The sequence below is a fragment of the Helianthus annuus genome, chromosome 6 (genome assembly GCF_002127325.2).
Source record: "Helianthus annuus cultivar XRQ/B chromosome 6, HanXRQr2.0-SUNRISE, whole genome shotgun sequence".
Classification (NCBI taxonomy): domain Eukaryota; kingdom Viridiplantae; phylum Streptophyta; class Magnoliopsida; order Asterales; family Asteraceae; genus Helianthus; species Helianthus annuus.
Window position 1 is genome coordinate 96,759,015 of NC_035438.2, and position 22,687 is coordinate 96,781,701.

Sequence of the window (22,687 nt, forward strand, 5' to 3'; positions counted from 1 at the left end):
TCGTTGGTTGGTTACCTTTATCATAACTTTCTCCACAAAACGTTATGCATGCGTCCTCCAAGAGGCGCTTGTCTGGTACGCGTTGTAGACGAGTGAGCTTTTTCTCGCAAATAATTACTCGCCTCCCACGTCACTGTGATAAGCATATTGTCGGCAATACCGTCAGATGAAGAGCTGGACTAATCAGATGAAAAGTGGGATGACATTTTAAAAATGATTGGATAGAATTGTGTTTGAGTTTGTGATTGGTTTGTGAATATATGTGTATATATATTAGATATTTAAAGTTTGTCGAACCACGCGCTAAAGTGCTCGTTACTGGGCTGGCGAGTCTTCAATGACACCCCTCCTTTGGCACGCAGAGAATGGGGTGGGGCGCTATGGAGCGCTAACAAGGCTAAGTTGGCCCGGGGCGACATACCACACCCCTTTGGCTTATAAAAACGTGAAACTACCTGGGACCTGGCAGTCAGTTTTAGCAGAAGAGCCGGCCAATTGTTGGTACAACCAAAAAAAGCAGTTCCAAATAATTATGGCAGATGATCCAACTTCCAGCAACCACTTACCACCGGAGCTCATAATCGACATATTCTTACGCCTACCGGTCAAAACCCTAATCCGATGCACCTCCGTTTGCAAACAATGGTACGTTCTCATCAGAAACCCTAATTTCTCCACTTCACATTTCAATTCATACAATAATAATCATAATAATCAATACATTCTCATTGGCAACACCAATATCTGTCACGTAGTTTGTGATAAAACGTTTCAATTGATACACACTGTTCAAGCCCCCTTTCATCTTAGCCCTAATCGTAAATACTCGTTGAATTTCATCGGTTCCTCTAACGGATTGTTGTGTTTAGCTCCTGGTTTGGAGTATACCTTAGGGAATGATGTGTATATTTGGAATCCATCAGTTAGGGCTTGTAAAAAGCTTCCTGTTTCCCGGTTCTCTGACCATGAGTTTAGGGGGGTCGTTTCTCGGTTAGGGTTTGCGTTTCATGAGTCTAGTAATGATTATAAGGTTGTTAGATTGGTTTATTTTTCGGGAAGTTGTAGCTTTCCGTTTGTGGATGTCGTGCCATTGGTTGAGATTTATAGCTTGAGAACGGATTCGTGGAAGGTTGTTAGTGCGGAAGTTCCTCCTGTTATGATTCAGAGTGTGGCGACGTTTAACGATGGAGTGTTTTATTGGATGGGTTTCAAGAGTGTTACGGATGATCCGATGGAGAATTATATCTTGTCGTATGATCTTGATGATGGGAGGTTTAGGGAGATTGAACAGCCGTCGGTTGATTTTCCGTTTTCGCTTTTGGCGGTGAAGGGATCGTCGTCGGGTTCGTTATATTCGGTTTACTCCAAGTTTTTTGGTGGTCAGAATGATATCTTGGTGTTGTGGAAGATGGATGAGTTTAACGGAGGTTGGATGAAAGCGTACACGATTCAGTGTAACAGAGGTGTGTGGGCGACATTAGGGTTTACGACAAGTGGGAAGTTTTTATTTGCTAATTTGGAGAAGAAGCTTGTGTCGTTTGATCTTGAAACCCTCGAAACTGAAGTTCATGATCTTGGAATCGCTTTAAACCGGTCTGCAGTCGATGTTAATTACATGGAAAGCCTCCTATTTTTCGATCTTTGATGTGAATATGTATGTGATGCTGCTTGAGGGCAGATAAGTAGCCAATTCCTGTTACTGATTTACTTGAGATGATGTTAGTTATTGTAGTTGTTAGTCATACATACACATGTTTTTCCCCATTTGTGTTGTACATGTTGTGTATAATGTTGTACGTTTGAAGATGACTATTATACCCTTGCTTGTACTTCTTAGTTTCAAAAACTACCACCAGCATGAACAATCAAAACTTGTTATCTACACAAACCCTAGCATTCACGATCCATGTTTTCATGTAAACATACAAGCGAATACAGTTAAAGAAAACTATAACAAGATTGATATAATACCAGAAGCGATTGTGAAAGCTTGAAAGAACAAGGGAGTTTGAAAGCCTGAGAAGAATCGCCATAGAGATGCAGGTTTGAATAATGCAATTAGGGTTTGCATGATATCTTTATATATACGCAACTTCAAGTGTTCCTAATTTAGATAACAAGATAAAGGGTCCGAGTTTGGGTTGTGTTATGAGTTTTGAATTTAAGTGTTTAGGTTTAGGGATTCCGAATTTGTGTGCGGGATTAGGGGTATTCTGAATTTGTGAAGAGTTTAGGTGTTGTCCGAATTTATGGAGGTGTATATAGGTGATTCCGAATTTGTGAAGGTTTCCGTTAATTATATACTTTATAATGTTGCACAAAAAGTTAGCATTTAGCTTCAAGCGTATAATGAAACTAGTCCCACTATTTATGTTAGTTCACGTGTTATAACCCACACGTGTAATGTGAATGCATGTGCGTATGTGCTAGCAAAAACATAAAGATTTAAGTGAGAAAGTTAACGATAATAACCTGAAAATACTAGTTTTCACATTTACTAATTTTGCAAAACTACTTCCATGAAATTTCTTACACATGCACGTGCCATGATTCCCATGATACAAATGCACATCACCCATTTATTTCCCATTCATATTTTAGTATGCATGATGCACCCAACATTATCATGCAATTAAAACCATACTCTACGTATCCCCCACAATGAATTTAATATGGTTTCATGCAAAGCATACACCATATGATCATGCTTCACTATACATCACACCAGTCACCATTGTGCTACCACAAACCAACGGTTCATCATCATCTTCTCAAGCAACCAACCCTATCGAATTATCGTCAACCACCCAAACCATAACCTACTCGTTAAATCTTAATCTGGTATCCTCATTCACCCATATCCATAACACCCTAATAAAACCCATCGCTTAGTTATGGTTACCAAGCACTACCCCATGCATACACTCTATCTACCAATTCAATTCCCACACGATTCAGTTATAACCCAACTAGGCTCGTGTCTTGGTCGCCGCACGATAGAATGATCACCATCATGAGGATGATGATCATCACCTCAATCGTTACAACTCTAGCCAGGTTTAGGCACGATACACGGGTTCGTTGTGTAACCGAAACCCAACTAACAATCTTATTATTTCGTGAATTCAAAGAGAGTAGCGTACCTTGTATGTGTTCAGTGAGACTGAGAGAAACCGAGTTTCAAGAACACACTGGATATGGTCGCACAACCGTAGTGAACCTGGTGACTGTGCTCATCCTTTAGGCCATATTTTGCAGCAGAAATTCATTCAAGAAACATCTAATGTGGCTAGTATTCAAATCACGAAAGTTACTGTAGACAAATTTTGAGTTGATGATGGACACCACCACCAGAATTAACCACTGGGTCTTGACTCAGTGGCCACCGACACCCGCTTTAAACCAACTCTAGGATCCTTGAGGTATCAGGTTCGAAACCTGGCAACCACAGGCCCTTCGAACCCCTAGGGTTGGCAAGGTATTAACCGCTAAGCGTCGGGCCGCTAGCTTGGGAAGTGGTTATCCACTTCCGCGGTCGGGGGTACCGTGCAACTACCCTTTTTTTTTTTTTATCTTGATGACAAAGATATGAAACACCATTTTTTTTTTTCATTTAAAATTTTAACTCGAAACCGTTGACATATTGCTGGAATTCGGGGCATTACAGATAGTCTGTCTATACACTAGTATGACAACATAGGTGCTAGTTACTCATGTGCATAGTTGGTTATTATGGCTAGATTAGTCTGTTAGTTACCTCAATTAGTATAATTGACGAAACCAACCAACCTTATAAAGCATCACTGGAACTTACATTCTCCAGAATTTAAAAAAATAATAATAAACTTCAAAAACACCACCAATCTACCAAAGTGCATTGTCTATCTACAATGAATGTCTGTACAAAACACACCATAAATTTTTTTCAAGAAAGTGCAAAATATGCAGATCAGGGATATGGTCATCCCAAGAAGAATACATCAGCAATTCCAACTTCTCCTTAACTACTAGCATCTAAAACCTGTAACCTGAACCTGGTGGAGCTGGCGGCAATCGGTTAGGCGTGCGGCGGCCGGCGGATTTTGATCTGGACCCTGGGCCATCGTCGTTCTCAGAAGGGTCACTGTTCCTGCGGCTATGACCATTGGATCCAAATCTAGAGTCAAGATTTGTAGGGCCATTGGCAGCAGAATCAAAAGCAGATCTCCAGTCACCACCACCACTTCTTGGACTTTCTGTTGATGTCATGGTAATAAATTAACTGTTTGATTATGAAGAATGAAGAATCTAGGCAATTTCAACCCGTTTACTTACAAATGGGTTGATTGAGGGTATATTTTATTTTATCTCTAACAGCTCAAACAAAAAACCATGAAAGTAAACGCGTCAAATGGGTTGAAGCTCTCAGCTCAGTAATGCATATTTATAGTGCAAATCTCTTAAATCATTTATTCAAAAAATTTGGTCTCTACCAAAACAATATAACTTTGTGATCAACGCGCTAATTACTTTTAATTAAAGTTTGCACAGAAATCGTATTGGGTCCACCAGTCGGTCAGACCTGTTTGACCGGGCTTATTTTGCCCTCTACTTGGATGAAGAGAGAAGCTGAAAATTATACACAATCATTACCTGCAGGACTATCATTTGACATGCCTGAAGCAGCAGCTGCTCGATTATCATGAATGCTGAGTTGCCGGGTGAGTTTAGAGAGCAGGGAGGATTGCTTCTGTATTTTCTCTCTTTTTCGCTTTACGTTACCGTCCTCTTGAAGCAGCTCCTCTATCCTCGCTGTACTTTGGGAACTGTTTACCAAAACAATCAAAATTAGCACCAGGTGGGTCAATTACCGACCAATTTCCTTATAAATGGGTCAGTTTCGATCTGCATTTACCTCAAAAAAGGTTTGAAGTCACTCAAAGTCAATAATTGATAACCACAACCTCCTAAACCGTTTTATTCAAGGATGTATATTATGATTACGATAATAAATACATTATTTCTTATTTTCTTTTTTTTTTTTTTTGTAATTATAATAAATACAATCCTGCCACTGCTAAATTCTCTACAAATAATCTACAAGACAATGAGGATGAGATATAGCAGCTAACCTTACAGAACTGTAGAGTTTATTGAGCATATCTTCTTTAGCCTTTTCTACTTGGCAAAGAACAACTGCCTGCATAACCAGAAAAAAAAAGTTAAGAAAAACATAAACATAGGAATGGGTTTTGAAAGGATAAAATAAACAGACCTTTGGGACATTGGCTGCAAGGCTGTTGAGAACTGCTTCAACATAACCACGTACTTCTTGAGCCATCCAACGAAGTTCTTCCTCTGGATCTACTGGTTTTCTGGCCATTGTATCCTAACATTTGCAACCAATCAGCTAAAGACTAGCAGCAAAGACTTAATACCTAAGACCAATGCTGTAAAACAAGGTCTAGAAGGCCGAGTACTCGCCGAGTACTTGCTACAAGGTCAACCTTGCCCAGAATCGGATTTATTCATTCAACTCGGGACGAGTGTGACTTAAAAAAAAAATCAAACATAATTTTTATGTCTATAATAGTAATGAATGAATATCAATTTTTGAAATACTTTTGTATTTGAACATGTATCTATTTTTTATTTGTATTGATAATCACGTATTTTGTTATAAATATTAGTAAAATTATAATATTTGACATACATATAATTTCCCGGAAATTAATTTCTTTAGAATTTATCATCACTAACGTGTGTGTGTGTATAAATATATATATTAGAATAGATACTTAGTATATCTTGTATTTAGAATAACTATCTCTAACCTAGTTTATCTCATTGTGTCTTGTATATATATTTGATTTAATGAATAGAGAACGATCATTGAGAATCATAAACTTCAATCATGTCCAGGTACTTAATTACGATTACAAAAAAATCATTGTTACAATAATAATCCACTTTCTTAATAAAGTGATTTACAGGGTTGTGCAATAAAAATAAACCTTGATTGGATCTCAACACATTTGACCTATTACTCTTTTAGCTGAACGTTAATTTGACCCGTTGATTTTTTTTAAACCAATGTGATAAAAAGCAAATGGTAAATCTAGCCTTTTGAATTTATTGCCAGTATCATCAGGCACTTTTACTATAAGCACAGTATGATAAGAGATAAAAGTCAACAACTCACAAGAGAACCGTCTGAATGCGTATGTCGAATGGGAGGACCATCTGGCTTCAATTTGACTTCATCCCCTTTGACACCCATTACAGCTCTTATTTTGTTTAACCACTCCGCCTTATCTACAGCACTCTCAGCCTTTAACACGACAGCGCTATGAGCTGTATAACCACTTAAACTTTAGGTCTGCATTGGCATGCATCTTAGAGGAGATAACATGATTACACTACATGTAATAAACATGAACACCAACCTTTTAACACAGTCTTGTATGCAACCTTGCTTGTTATCTTGAAGACCAAACTAGGTGGCTTTTCTTCTACCTTTGACTTCTTATCCTTTGAGCTTTTCGACGGGGGTTCGTCCTCTTCAACTTCTTCTACAGCACATTCTTCCAAAGTGATAACACCACGGAAATTTCTCTCTTCTTGTTTTTTAGTGTATCCAAGCTGCAAAAAAAAGAACTTGTATGACGCCATGAAATAGAAAGCATTTTTAAAGAGACATTAAACCAACATATTTAAGAATGGTCTAATAAGAAAGAATGTACGTCACCAAGATCCAGATAAAAAAAACATGATTTACAATACATATTGATCCACTTTACATTCACATTACCAGAGACGCATAGTACGATTTATGAGACAATCGAAAATACAACTCTATTTTACCACAGAGTAAAGTTATAATGCTTAACCGGCAGATCATAAAACTTTAGGATCTATAACACCTGTTAATCAATCATTTAGTATAAACATTAAACAACACAACGGTTTGTACCAAAATTACTATACAAAAGAGAATTTAAGCGCACTAGAATGTTCAACAATATATAGACGCTGCTTTGAAGTATATTAAAATTCAAACCATGTTATGCTACTAACCTTCCCAGTTTTCTCATTTAAAACAAACCATCTCCTACTCCACCCATTAGCTTTTGCACTTTTCTTCAACAAGAATCCTGCTTGAAGAGAATAAAAGTTATCAATGCATCACACATCCTTATAAGCAATTAGATCAGTATGCATAATGCACAATCATTTGTATCCATAGAATAAACATAAGCTAGAACATGCATTGGCATGTTAGAAATCATTTTACTTTTGTACAATGTACACATCATGAGGTTTGCACACATATTACAAAATGATTAAAAGACCAATTTAAATGATAAACTTGTACTTAACAGCACTATGAGAAAATATATTACACTAACAAATGCTACTAGTCATGATGGCCAAAGTAAATGATTCATTTCAAGTTGAGTTTAACTGCTTGCAAACATGGATATCCACGATACTAAAGAAAAGTTTGGCCTAAACGGGTAAACCACACAACACAAGATGTTATATGTATTAAACCACAATAAGATAAGAGATACACAAATCTGTCTTATCCTCATTTGACCAATACAGAATTGAAGAGAGCATGTGATTCTATGCAGTTAATGCGGTAAAATATCAGATATCGGTCAAGGACCGATATTTGAGATATAGGTCATCGTGGTGGGATATAGGTAATTTAATATCATGTAGAATTTATATATATAGCAATTTAACACTAACAATTCAGTATACCCTCCTACCATTAACAGATTAACCTTTTGCAACTTGCAAAACACTAACAATTGTAGCAAGTAAGAATTGATTAAGACTTGAAACAAACATTTAACACTAACAATTAACACTTAAAACACTAATAGCAGCAATAAGAAGAAAGACGAATGGTAGAACTAAGAAGAAAAGTACTGATATAGGGAAAATCGGTGATATATCGGTCAATATCGCCGATAATATTTTGACCAATATTTGACACCGATATGTTATATATTTACATGGGGACCGTTAACCGATATTAACTGCATGGATGTGATTGTGTCTGGGAAATTACTAGAGTATTTACATTGTGGGGTAATCACCTTAATTTATATACATCAGGCCTAAATAAGAGAACAAAACAAACCTAAACAAAGACACCAAATCAAATGGAAAAAAGCATTGCTGACAATCTATATTGCCCTATAAATGTCAAAGTGTAAACCTGCTGTTATCTCCCCCTCAGGTCCTGCAGTCTTTAAAGTAGGTTCCGCTTGTCCATTCTTATCTTGCTTTGTATCCTTCATGGATTTTAAATTCCCACCTGGTTGAGGACTAGCTGCCTAAATAAATAAATAAATAAAATCATCAAGAGATTTGTGTATAAAGCAGTAGCTATGACAAGCACTATTTACCCTATTCAACAAGGATTGCTCTGCATCAACAGCCTTCTTGGAAGATTTGGTTTTAATCTCTTCTTCTCGTCTCTGCCTTTCCATCCTGATGCAAGAATATAAAGAAAAAAAGAAACCAAAAAATGATCTTCGTGATAAATCTAAACAAAAAACCATCGTAAATCCATAAGATTTCAAGAACTGAAAGTATAAGGAAAGCAAAATAAGACATAAAACTAGCACATAATAGCCATAACCTAACCCAATACAGTCTACCAAACATTACTAAATCCATTATTGCATTGTAAGACAACAAACAATACGGAAGAAATACACAGAGTTATATTATCATCAGTTAAACAATATGTTAAGATAGGGCATACCTTCTCTGTACCAAACGAATGAAATGTTGCGGCGGAACAAACACTCGCTCCATATCAACAAGTGCAGTTACCATGGTCTTTGCATCATTTTTAAACCCCTCCAAAGCAGCAGTGGCAATTGCCACTACCTATAGTTAATACAATAGAACATACGTTAAATATAGCATTCAAAGCAAGAAGATGTGAGATGCGAAGGTTTTTTTATGTTGAAAATATTTTATACAAGTACCTCCCGCTTAAATGGTGGATATCTGCCCAGTCCTGGTGTAGCATTAGCTGCTGCTGAAACTATGTCAGCAAGTACACGATGAACCTGTATTCATAATAACTAATCACAAAATTCTAGTTTTTGCAAATCTTAAAAAAAACAAGTGATGTCTTCCAGTATTTACACAAACTGTCAAAAAAATGCAAGATAGAATCACATGCTTAGATTGAGATATTAACAACTTTATTTTAGCAGTATATTGCATGCACATTATGAAATCAACGGAATCCTACATAACTAATGGCATCAACAGGTAACAGAATGCATATGTAATGCAACACAAAGCGATAGGTAAATATGTAAGAAAATAAATGGAATAATCAATCAAACGAATATAAGGAACAAAACAAAAAATTGTGAAACAACTTATGAGTTAGCATACATTAACGGTTAAAAAGGCAGCAAAGTTATGTGCATTTTACCTCATCAACACAGAGACGTGATGGCTCCTTTGCCAGCTCCAATACACCTTTTATTAAAGACCGCAACCCTTTCTCTGGAGATATAAGGTATGGTTGATAACCATCGGCTTCTAAAACAATCTGATGCCAATTCCACAGTCACTATAGAGTAGCAAAAATAACTTGAAAGGGCCCAAATTAGAGAAAATCATACCCTTTTCACGTTTTGTAGGTCAAAATGTCTGTCAAGCGGAAGCTGTTTGATCCTATTAGGAAAATTACCCTCAAAACTGGCAACAACTTTCCAGCCACTACCCTGAAAAAAAAAATGCATGCAAGTAGATAAAACATAAATGTATTAAAAACTATGTTTACATTTCAGTATGACTATGAAATAAGATGCATCATTCCATCGGGGAGCCAATTCCATTTATTCCATTGTTTTTATTTGATGTAGGTGTTTTTCCATGGAATCCAAAAACAGAGTAATATCTATCTACTTCACTGAACCATGTCTACTTTAATGGAACTCCTTATTGACTTCTTCATGAACCATGTTTACTTCACTAGACTATATGTTAGATTAGATGGTGGTTTATGAATCCCATTTCAGAGAACAAATTCTATGAAGTGATTCTCATAAGGATCTACATGTGCTTACTGCTTAGTATTCCAATGTACACAATCACCAATGTTCGAAAAACTGTCCATCGTATTGGTTATCTTGTGTTTTGCGAAAGGTGAAGTTGGGTGTTTGTCTCCTGATAAACGATCAAGTAGTTGAAGGAAGTTTTTAGATACATTAACAATATATACCTGCTGCTAAACTAGAGTTAACGGAAACAAGCTAAACTATGATGTCTAGAATCCCAGAACAAGATAAAGAACAGAGAGCAATACAAACTTCATAATGAAAAACAGAAACAAGAAACGTCCTAACAGAAACAGCAAGATTTGTTGATATGCGTCGCCGAAAGGTTGAAGATATGAAACTTGGATGGTGGGTACCTGTACATATCATGTCATTTCTTAATAGACCTTGCCACAGCCATTTTTTAGAAACTAACAATCTCTATAACGTAGTTCCAATGGTATCACATTCCTAAATCAAACTTGCTACAGGCTTGGCTCTAGTCAGACTCTTGTGTGAACTTGATATGGACATATGATCCACAAGTCAAAGTTGCATTCAATACCCGCTACACAGAACTCTTTTATACGCAGGTGTTGTATACTAGGACAGCAGGACATTCAAATATACATAAGTAATAGTTCACTCGGTGTTCTCACCTCCCCAGTCATAATATGCTGAAGAAATTTGTCCTCAAATTCGCGGCAAAGCTCCAAAGCCAAAGCTCTTGTACCTTCGGAACTGGTGACCATTGATTCCCCAAGCCTAACTAATTCATCTTGTACAATTTGCGACTTACCCTGAAGCCTGCATGAAAAATAGTAACAGTAACAAATGAAATTAACATCATAATAAACAGGACATAACCATATAACGGAACATTTGCTAGTGTGGCTGTGTCATACAATTATCCATGAAACGCGTAAAAACAACAATGATAACACAAGATTATTAAAGAATGTTAAGTAAAGCCTGCTTGAAATGTCAAAAAGATATAGTGACAAGAATCATCTACAACTTCGTTGAAAGAAGTAGTAGACTTTGTACACAACTGGGGGCTTCAATACTTCACAGAAAAGGTTTTATACAGAATTTCAAGCAAACCTCCCCCATTATGCTGGGAAGAAAATACAAGATAATGTATAAGATAGAAGACTAAAGTAGAATATTTCATTTTAATGATTATTGATTATATATTTGCTACTCTCTCATTCATCAAACTGATAAAATGGATTGCAAATAATCTAATACAAGTAAAGACCATTAACTAGAAACATGTAAAACAAGTATTATGTTGTTTTCAAATTCAGAGAACAAAGATAGCAAAGAGGTAAAGTATGTTTTAGGCATTGGAGCTACTGCAAAGATATATACATATTATGCATAACTAACACACACGAAGGCATCTTGTAAATCATAATATAGCAAATAGAAGCACGCTAATGTACATCTTTGCAGTATGTTTTGTAGAAAAATGTTTCACATCAAAAAGTCATATAACCAATCATACCCCGATAAAAGACTTGGAAGCCTAATTTTCATTCGGCTACGAATTTGTTGAGCGAGGGTCTCCACCAAGGCTAATCTACCAAGCTTGTTCTGAGGGGCTCCCGTCAACATAGATTTTAAACTCTCACTCTCAGCTCGCCAAGCAGTTTCTAGTGAGTTATCAGATCCCATGTTTCCCGACTGTGCTGAAGCAATGGAAACAGATTGCCCAATCAGAGCAACCCATGGGATATCTGCTGCAGTTCGCGGTCCTTGACCCAAAAGAAGTGCCTGAACAGCAGCAAGAATTCTGGGATCTGAAGAGGCTTGATCTGTTTTACTGATGACACCAATGGTTCTTGTTGCTACATTAAGCAAACAACAAAATTTCAACTTGAATATTATAAGCAGCTGAGAATAAAATAATATTAATTCCAAAACCCTACATTCTCCATCATATTCCTTTGCTATTCTGAGGGCTTTTGCAGAGGCAACTTCGGGTGCCTGAGCAGCAGATATTACAACCAGCAGAACGGCATCATTATGCTGAGCATACTCACTCTGCAAGTATAATATCAGGTTACAGATGTTGTAAGTTATTATTAGTCAAATGATGTAACCAGAACAACCAATTTCAGTCACTCACTAAAGAGCCATCAAGATTTCCCTTGTCAACTCCAGGCAGATCAATTAGTTTCAAAGGAGGAGCTGTAAAACATATGCTTAAGTTAGAGAACCAATTCTTCAAATGCAATTCCTCTAGGATCTGGATATATACAAATTACAAACTCACCTGTACTTGTTTTAAGCTTTAAATATATTTCATCACGACTTTTGCTTGAAATTTTACTAAGCCTGTCCTGTAATGAGTGACGCAGAGCACCTGTGGTTGGACAAAAAGGGCATTCCAATTAAACTAACACTTGGTATTTAACCTATCTGCTATATGTGTCTACGTATGTTAATTGGTCATATGTATGAGATGAGGACTCACTTGCAGACACGGGTTGGGATTTACTATCAATCTGCAGTACAATTGATTTGCTGCTTAAATTTTCGTCCCTCTGTAAGTCGATGCATATTGGTGCACGAGTTGCACCACCTTCACCAGTAGGCTGTTTGAGTTAAGGCAAATTAAGCTCAGACACACCACGTCATGAAAAATATAAGAATGCCGTGACTACCTCTGTGGTGTAGTGTGCAATTTCCTATGCAGTTAATGCGGAAAAATATCGGATATCGGTCAAGGACCGATATTTGAGATATCGATTATCGCGGTGGGATATCGGTAATTTATAATATAATATATTTATATATAGAACCTATATAATATATGTATACAACATTTTTATGTACTAACTTGTAAAAGTCTAGGGTTAATTTTAATAAATATATAACTGGAGGATAAAATTGTAATTCAGTTAAAAGTAAAGGTGTGTAAACAAGAAAAAGGAGTTGATTTTTATAACCCTACTACCGTCACCGGTAAACTAAAAAAAACCCTAAACTAAAGCAGCCGCCGTCTTCTTGTCTATCTCCTTCTCTGTTCCCTCCTCCATCTTCTAAACCTAAAAACAAACAGCCGACAGACATATCTTCTTTCATTCTACGATTCAGCAGGGAAGGTAAGGTTCAATCAGCAGGTAAGCTTCGATTCAACAACTTCGATTAGCCACCATTTCTTCTCTATCACGATTGAATTCTCTATCACCAGCGAATTATGTGACTATAGTTGGGCCTGTCGATATTATCGGTGAGATGACCGATATCAGAAATACAAAATATCGGCGATATATCGGTAAATATCACCGATATTATTACCGATTTTTCAAACCGATATGCCAGCCAAGGTCCGATAACCGATATATCAGTGAGATATCACCGATATATCGCCGAGATTGACTGCATAGGCAATTTCTAATTGGTGTACAGATGATTGATATATTCTTTAACATATTTTGACTTGTGTTGATATATCGTAATAAACTTGCTAATTATAAGCTGAATACTGAGGTCTAGATTGAAGAGTGAAATAGTATAAAGAAATGATGCTCGTACCAAAGCAGGATGTCCAATCAAACTGTTCAACACTGCTGATTTACCTGCACTCTGAACCATTGGTAGCCCATGATTAGAACTAGCTACCATGCGGAAAAAGCAAAGAAAACGGCACACTAGAACAAAACAGTAGAACTCCTTTGAGCCATGAAATAACTTGGGCACAAAACTAAGATGCTGCTAGAAATAAGTGCACCTATTACCAGAAAATAAAACTTAACCGCCAGCAAATGGGATTGTGCATAGAAGCTATGGTTTGATGTCAAAACTAATGCAAGCAATTTTGAATTAATAATCAAAGACCACTAGAACTACATTTTACATGGGGGGTAATGTTCTATGAAACATAAAAAAAGAAGTATTGTTGCGTCCAAATGACATGATAATTAAATAACATAAATGTTTTCTATACATCTATGATGCTAATTTAGAGGCCCTGAAGTTATATGGGATACAACAATGCCTGTTATGAGAGAAGCATGAAGGTGCAGTAATAAAATAATACAAGCATTTAACAGCCAGTAACAACATAAGTACATGTAACAACTAACAAGAGCATGGCCTGCAATTTTCAGAAGAGAAATTATAATCAGGCTTACTAAAAACACAACCAAAAGTCCAAAACCCAGCACATTTAACGCCATCAAAGAACTTACAGCAACCTATTCTGAAAGGATCCAGACACTAATAACTCACATCCTCTATTTGTCCTGTAAAACCACATAGACTACCTCCCTTATTCCCATTTCGCCAACAGCAACTCCTTCAAAGGAAAAAAACCAACCAACACAAGCACGCATACTGTCCAATTATATAACAGATCTACACCTTTAATTCGCAAACCTCTCATCAGTTCACAAGACTTAACATACAAGCTACAGAATAAACTTCCCCCGCAGTGGGATTGTAAAGTTAGTTTTTTTTTTTATTCTGTGAATTCCCAAAAGCATCTAAGCACACAAGGTTTGGTTCTCATCCTTCAATTCAGACCTTCCAGCACAAATAAACGAGTGTTATTCAAGATCCATCAAAACGGGTTATATTTAAGATCCATCAAAACGGGTGTTATTCAAGATCCGTCAAGACTTACAAGCCATTATGAAGAAACATACTAAAGCAAGGGAACGGCTAGCAGGGAGGGCAGATTGTCACAATGCTTAGTTAAAGAGAAGATCCCTATCAGTTAACATGTTGAGCTATGAATAATGCAAATCCATATTGTAATATAACAAGTGTGGCAACAGGTACATTTGTTTCTACTGCGACTAATATCTCCGAACAACAGATTTGATAAAACGAACAGCAAGCAATGGACGAATACAGCTCTCAGTTACATTAACCTAAAAATCATCAAACTTAAACCACCGAGATCCACCGACTAAAGAATAATGCAAATGCATACTGTAACAACAAGTGTCAAGGCAAGTACATTTGTTTCTACTGCAACTAATATCTCCTAACAACAAAATTCATACACTAAACAGTAATCACTAGACGAATACAGCTCTCAATTATATTAACCTAAAAGTCATCAAACAAGAACACCTGTAGCAAGAGGTCTATCGACTAAAAAATAATGCAAATCCATACTACAATACAAGTGTGGAGGCAAGTACATTTGTGTCTACTGCAACTAATATCTCGGAACAACAGATTTGAAACACCGAGCAATAGCAATCACTGGACGGATACAGTTCTCAATTACACTAACCTAAAATTCATCAAACATGAACAACCGTGTCGAGAGATCCGATCCACCGACTAAAGAATAATGCAAATCCATACTCTAATAACTAGTGTGGCAGCAAGTACATTTGTTTCTACTGCAAATAATATCTCCTAACAACAGATTTGATACAATAAACAGTAATCACTGGACAAATACAGCTCTCAATTACATTAACCTAAAATTCATCAAACTTGAACAACCAGTATACCGACTAAATCAATCAACACAAGCAAGCAACTAATCGAACGCAATCAAATAACTCATATAAACACAACTCACTGTATTTCCAAGCGCAACAACGTTCAGAAACGTGGAAGAACGTTTAGTAGAATTCGATGAGTTTTCATCAACATCTTCATCGTTAAGAAGAGCCGCAGCCTGCCGCATCGAATCCGCAAGCTGCGCGAGTTCTTCAACCGCCTCCATTGTTTATCAATCACGCTACAACCGACAACAGATCGAAGTCAATAACATCACAGATCAGAACAAATTGAAAAACAGAATGTAGAGGTAGAATACATACAGAAATCGCAAGGTTTTTGATGCAGAATTATGACGGATCGAGTGAGGTTTCAGGTGAGATTTGAAAGGTTTTTGAAATTCAAATCGGTCGGTTGCAGAGAGATTATGTAAGAGATTGAAGGTGATAGATGCGATCCCTCACCTGAATGGAAACAAAATTATCAATTTAGGTTTTTTTAAGTTTTAACAAACACTGTGATTTTAAGTTCTTGTTTTCCAAAATGGATAAAACTTGCATTTTTTAGTAATTTAAATTTAAATAAGGCAATCTTTTGCAGCGGCTTTGCCAATTAAAAAGAAATAAATTTAAGTGGTCAATATCCTAATTTCAAAAACTACACTGGCGCATTAACACGATGTGGATTGATATATATAATAATTTGCTTGGTAGTTGTAAGTTGTAACTCGTAAGTTTAGCATTGTTTTTCCACGCCATTGCTCTTCGGCCAAAATACACAAACTTGTTGGACTCGTACCTATATATTGTGTTTTGGTAAGGGCCAAACTATCTACACACCAAGTGTGTAGATAGTCACCATTAAAAGGTGTTTTTTGTCCTTACATGCACACTCTGCAGTGTCGAACTGTGACCAAAACGTGCGTTTTGGTCCGGTTAATCAGTCAAAGACTGACGGGTGTCTGACGGGTCTGTTGTCCGGACCAAAACGCCGAGCTTTGGCCGCGTTTTGGTCCTGTCAACCAGACCGGGTGTCAGTCTTTTGTCTGGTTGACATGACCAAAACGCGGCCAAAGCTCGGCGTTTTGGTCCAGTCAACAGACCCGTCAGACACCCGTCAGTCTTTGTCTGGTTAACCCGACCAAAACGCCGCGTTGTAGCCACAGTTCGACACTGCAGGGTGTGCATGTAAGGACAAAAAACACCTTTTTTGATGTGTAGATAGTGAAATGGGTGTGTAGATAGGTGCACCCAGTGGTAAAAGCGCAGTATGTATGGGGTGTGAAAATAAATTAAGTATATCAAAACAGCCAAAGGAGGTGTAAAAACAGACCGAGCCATCTTTTTACATTTCCACTTTTTTTGTTGTGTAACTAAGTATACATGTTGTTGCGGTGGTGACTCTAGATAGGAATAGACCGAGCCATTTTTTTCACATGTCCACTTATTTTGTGTAATTTAATAAAAATTGAAGTTTTATAAATTGTTAAAATAATAAATAATATAGACCCAATATAACAATAAAATCGATTAAAATTTGACATGAGTGGAGCGTAGTATAATTTTTAGTATTTAGGTTTTTCTTCTTTTTTCAAGGACACAAGAACTTTTAATACCGGAATATCGTCAATCTCTAATATAATAAAGCAAAACTTCTTATCCTAGCTGTCAATCATACAAGCCTTCACCTTTATCTTCATCCTACGTGTCAACCTAGGGATGCATATATCCTAAATAAGAAGGGTCAAAGCTAAGCAGCATTCTTCCCAGCTTGATTGAATCTATGTGGGTGTTTGGCATTCCTTCTCAAAACTAACTTATTAACTTATATAAGTCAAAAGTGAGAAGTTAGAAATTCTAACTTCTCAAAAATGACTTCTCAAAGCATAAAATCCTTCAAAATAAGCTAACCCAAACACTCAACAAATAACTTATTAACTTTTATAAGTCAATAAGTCATAAGTTGCTCTAAAATAAGCTAACCCAGGGGGTGTTTGGCTAAGCTTTTTCACTTCTCCTTCTCAGAAGGACTTCTCCTTCTCAAAGGTCACAATTTGTGACTTCTCCTTTTCTCCTTCTTGAAGACAAAAAACCACCTTGAAAAGTCCTTTTCATGCTTGTGTTTGGCTAAGCTTTCTCATCTTCCTAACTTCTCAATATTGTTTGGCTAAGCTTCTCCTTCTCAAAAAGGACTTTTAGCTCCATATAACTCAATAAGTCATTTTGAGAAGGAATCCCAAACACCCACCCAAACACCCCCTATATGAAGTAAAATTAGCGGTCACTTGGCTCTCAAAAGATTCAAATTTTGAATCCCATCAATTTCTTCAAACAAGCAAACGGTGAGATCACTTTTAGGGTTTCTTGCTTCATCTTCTCTTTCCCATTGCCATTTCCTCTTTCGCATTGCCGATGCTTTTCCTTATCTTTTTTACTTCTCTGAAAATTGAAGCCCTAATCAACGTTGTTGCTTCTCCCCTTATATTTTACTTCCTCCCCACATTACTGGACTCACAATTCCATTCAAATTTTGAATTTCAAAATGTCTGCAAAGAGAGTATCTGAGAGATAGAGATGGAATCCAAAAGGGAGAGAACGAGAAAGAGAGAGAGAGAGAAATGCGATGGTTCTAATGAACGGATCTACTTTGTATGCCTGAAAATCTGTGACCCTTGGTGGCAACAGTGATGCATAAGCTATCGTAGCAGACGGAATCAAGACCAGATGGCAACGGTTTTGGGTTTCTAGGGTTCTGTTCGTGCCGACGCCAAAGAAGAGTCTGATAATGACTAGGGGTTGATTCGAAGGCTAATTGTTCTGTGAACTTGGTGATTTGATGCATTTATTTTGTTTAAAAGTGTTAATTATTAAATGTCGAGGTGCTGGTATGGAGGAGGAAGTAGTTCACGTCTGGAAGACTCCAGACGCTCTCAGTCTCAGGAGAATGACGATGATCAAGCCCTAGATCTCTCCACTATCAGGTACTGTTACACTCTTGACATTTCTTATTAGTGCATATTCAACCATAAAAAACACCTTCTGTTGTAATAATATATGCAGTTAATATTGGTCTGACTATCGGTAAAGATATTATCGGCAATATTGACCGATATTTGACCGGTTATACATCACCAATATTTGACGGATATAATCGATGTATCACCGAGATTTGACCGATATAACCGATATATCACTGAATTATTGGTGTTAAATTGCTATATATATATATATATATATATATATATATATATATATATATATATATAAATTCTGCATTATATTAAAATTATTGATATCTCACCGAGATAACCTATATCTCAAATATCGGTCCTTGACCGATATCCGATATTTTATCGCATTAACTGCATAGGTAATAATAGTTATGTAAGTTTAGTGTAGATATCAATTTTGGTGAAGTTGTAAATCAATTTTTAATCATCCTTTAGAAATTACTATGTGCTAAAACAGAAGAATCTGAGTGTGAGTACATAAGCCTATAGGCACCATGACTGTAGGATGTCCTGCCAGTTTACAACCAATTTCCAGTATTATATGTTTGGGAAATTATGCTTGTATATTTGAGTTAGAGTGATAGAATCTGAACCACATGATGATCCTCAAATAACCAAATTAGATTTGATAATAATAAGCGTGCCTAGGCGCAATGTAACCTTAGGCGCATGTTCTTGCGCTTCAGGCGACATAAGGCGAGTGTTGTACATAAAGCACAGCCACACAGGTGAGGCGCGATTTTCAGGCAAAAATTTGGCATAAGGCGCAGGTTAGCCACTCGCCTCATGTACATGGCATTTTTTATGCACTAGGATGTTGTACAATATGCTTTTTAGGTTGTACATGTAAGCAATTTATATATTAAGTTATAATTTATAATTTATAAATAAAGCATAGTTATAGCTAAATTTTAGATAGGGGATGCTAAAAACCTATGAAATACATATAACAAAAAATATACATAAGCACTTTGCACCTTGCTCACCAAAAGTGGCACGCTTTTGCGCTTTATGCTTGGTTTTCGACCCTGTCGCCTTGGTGCGCTTCTCGCTTTTTAAAACCAAGGGTTTTATTTGAATTTGAAACTCATCCCATGAGCATAAGCATAAAATTGGTACTTTTGCTTATAGAAATTGTATGTTTATAAGGCCCTCCGTAGTGGGGCTGCATATCACGCTGGAGCCATCTATGGCGCCCCATAGCACCCGACTACACCGTTACGGCCGGCGCTATGGGGTAAGTTTTTTGCCTCCTCGCTATGTATATTACAGCGTTACCATTCCTTCCTCACTCATACACATACATATAAAGCCCCATACATATATAGTGGAGGGTTCAAATGAGAAGAAATTCTTTGTAAGAAGAAAAAAGAAGAAATTTCAACCAATAGAAATGTTTCATTAGACTTCATTTAATATTTGTACTTAATGTAACTATAAGGGTATATTAGTAAACTTACATACATCATTAATTGGTAGTTTCATCTTTAATAACTAACTATATTAAATTTGTAACTTATTTTTAAGATATATATTTTTCACAAAAAATAAAAATAAAATTTCATTTATAGTGTAGGATAAATACGAGGCGTGTAGGATAAATTACGAGTTGTGTAAGATAAATTTCAATATGTGTAGGATAAATTTCGAAATGTGTAGGATAACTTTTGATGTGTGTAGCCAAAAATATTTAGTGTGGAGGATTATAGTCTTAATGACTAATTAATTAGTCAAACATAATAATAAATGAGATGAGAAAAAAACTATTTAATGTTTTACAATTATACCCTTTTATTCTTTTTCTTCTCAATAAAAGTTTCTTCTCAAATGAACCTTCCCCTACATATATAACCCCACTATACACTCAAGTTATATAAAGCCCCATAACCCCCCTTTCTTACACAATTGCCCCTTGTTACATAACCCCCCACTATGGGGCTCCATGGGGCTCTACCACTACACATGGCCTAAGCAGGGTTATATTATTTCCAAAGTGTGTGTAAAGCAGACTTAGTTTGCACTCTATTTGCATTAGTATGAAGTACTATCTTTTCCATTGGATAATTTAGGTCAAATACAGTGAGGCTGATAGATGATCAGCAAAATATGGTGAGTTTTCTGCTACCATTTTTGTTGTTCCACGGGTAATTCATGTCTACTTTTATGTGATTGTTGGTGGGACTGATCCACTTGGTTTGATAGGTCGGTATAGTATCTAAAAGTGCTGCTATTCAGATGGCTGAAGATGTTGAACTTGACCTTGTATGCATATTATTCAAATACTTGCATTAGCGTTTTTTATTGTATTTTTATTATTAATCCTTTTGAACTATACCTTTTGTAGGTTATATTGTCTTAAATTATTATTGTATTTTTATTATTGTATTTGCTGCTTAGGGTTTATGACATTGTTCTTAAATTATGTACAAGCTATAAATATTTCACGGTTTATCTTTAAAAGTTGTAGTCCTGAATTTTGGTGTTTTTGGTCTTGCTGAAATTATTGTTTGGTTAAATTCTAAATGAAAAAGGAGATCTGGATCTTACATCGTTGATGTCATCACATCTTCAGGGGAGATCGGATCTAATCTTATTATCATTGAACCCTATCCCGGGTACATTTCACCCTGGTCCTACAGTAAGGTACTATCATCTAACCTTTAATCAGATTTGCAGGTATCTTGCCGATCAATAGGAAGCTCACAAAAGTTTGATAACATGGGTAACTTTGTCCAAATTGCTGAAACCGAAAGGCTAAGATTTACGTGCTATTATGAGCATACACATGTCAAGTTTTGAAATCGTTGAGTTGTATCGTTCCTCATGTAGCTCACTGGTTATGTAGATGGTTGCTAATTTGGAGAGGATTAGGATGATGTTAGAAGAAGAAACGGGTCCCATGGTTAGTTTTAGTAGTTGGGTTGTAGCTGCTGAAGAGTTGCTTGAAAACTTGCAATTTGGGTGGCGTTGTAGGGATGAGGTTTTGAGAAGTACACGATCATTGGTTATATACCTTGCAAAGAACTACGATGGTCAAGGAATAGCCTTCAAAAACTTAATTCATGTTTGCTTTATATTAAACTTATAAACTTCAACATTTGCATATGTTTTTTTTTATAAAGAAACCAAATTTATTATACACAAAAAAAATTGGTTGCGAAGTGTGTCTGTCGAGTGCGTAGGGTAGCATGTCAAAAAATGTACCTTTTTTAGTCTGATTGGGGATGGGTCACCCAAAACATTTTTTGTGTGATTACAATGTTGAATAATAATATAATATATGGAATAAAATGATTAAGGAGGTTTTATACATTAAAAATACATATCTGGGAGACGTTTGACCCATTTCAGTTTAACCTATCCGACCTGTCTTTTTATTTTACCTGTTAGAGATAAAACATAGTTTGAACTACTGGAACAGTAAAGATTGACTTTGGAGCACCAAGGCACTGTACACAATCTTTTTGTTCTATTATAAATGTGGCTCAAATCCACGACACTTAGATTATGATAAAGTAACAAGGGTGGGTGCGGCTTTGACCATATGAATAAGATTGTTGACCAAAGATATGGGCGGGGTATATCTGGTATCTTTCTTGGAGAACTAAAAATGGAAATTCACAAAATTAAGGCTAAAAAGTCCTAAAACTTGCAGGCGGAAAATGTTGGTGTTCTTGAAGGCGCAGAAAGGTGTAAGCATGGTGTGATGTTCTTGTAGTAGTCCCGCAATATGTTTTTTCTTTGTTTTTTTATAAGTTGTAAACGTTGGCCATATAGTATCTTGCTGTACTGGTTCTCTTTGTTTGTGAGTAATAAAAAAAAATATCTCTTTAAATATGAATTATTTAGGCTTTAAACTTATAATATGTTATAGTTAATTGGAGCTGTGGTCTCATTTTAATTTTATTGTGTAAGTGATGAATACAAGTATAATAGCTGATAGTACAACTTTATTTAAGAATAAATTTTGCAAGAAGGTTTAATGATGTTGATATGATTTCAAATGGACTAATAGAAATGCATTCAATCTATGGTACATTTTTTTTGTTGGTAATGTTTGCCAAACATGAATGGTTATCCACTTATAAGAAGTCATATAAAAAAAATTGTAAATATAATTTTTTTAACACAACCCATA

The 22,687-nt window shown here is 36.2% G+C and overlaps 3 protein-coding genes across 4 annotated transcripts; 2 read left to right on the forward strand and 1 right to left on the reverse strand.

Annotated features, from left to right (window-relative positions):
- The first annotated feature begins 303 nt into the window (after positions 1-303).
- LOC110870596 (F-box protein CPR1) lies at positions 304-1,831 on the forward strand. The gene has a single exon (XM_022119783.2). It carries the CDS (start codon positions 338-340, stop codon positions 1,643-1,645), a length of 1,308 nt encoding a protein of 435 aa, XP_021975475.1. The 5' UTR covers positions 304-337; the 3' UTR covers positions 1,646-1,831.
- A 1,940-nt stretch (positions 1,832-3,771) lies between these two features.
- LOC110870589 (dynamin-2A) lies at positions 3,772-21,115 on the reverse strand. 2 transcript variants are annotated; one of them, XM_035974706.1, is made up of 23 exons: positions 21,097-21,115; positions 15,863-16,003; positions 15,619-15,780; positions 13,611-13,661; positions 12,547-12,667; positions 12,346-12,435; positions 12,199-12,260; positions 11,999-12,113; positions 11,575-11,917; positions 10,724-10,871; positions 9,648-9,749; positions 9,455-9,574; positions 8,994-9,077; positions 8,765-8,892; positions 8,403-8,487; positions 8,213-8,330; positions 7,057-7,133; positions 6,426-6,621; positions 6,182-6,333; positions 5,255-5,368; positions 5,112-5,179; positions 4,633-4,805; positions 3,772-4,235 (listed from the first exon to the last, which is right to left on the reverse strand). In XM_035974706.1, exons 3-23 carry the CDS (start codon positions 15,763-15,765, stop codon positions 4,015-4,017), a joined length of 2,715 nt encoding a protein of 904 aa, XP_035830599.1. In that variant the 5' UTR covers positions 15,766-15,780; positions 15,863-16,003; positions 21,097-21,115; the 3' UTR covers positions 3,772-4,014. The 2 variants fall into 2 exon arrangements, with proteins under 2 accessions (XP_035830599.1, XP_021975469.1); XM_022119777.2 differs by lacking the exon at positions 21,097-21,115 and having other exon boundaries at positions 15,863-16,071.
- On the forward strand, positions 17,650-21,105 carry LOC110870602 (translation initiation factor IF3-4, chloroplastic). Its single transcript, XM_022119789.2, has 3 exons — positions 17,650-18,519; positions 20,619-20,658; positions 20,752-21,105. The coding sequence occupies exons 1-3, from the start codon at positions 18,410-18,412 to the stop codon at positions 20,839-20,841; spliced, it is 240 nt and encodes a 79-aa protein (XP_021975481.1). The 5' UTR covers positions 17,650-18,409; the 3' UTR covers positions 20,842-21,105.
- Positions 21,116-22,687: the final 1,572 nt, after the last annotated feature.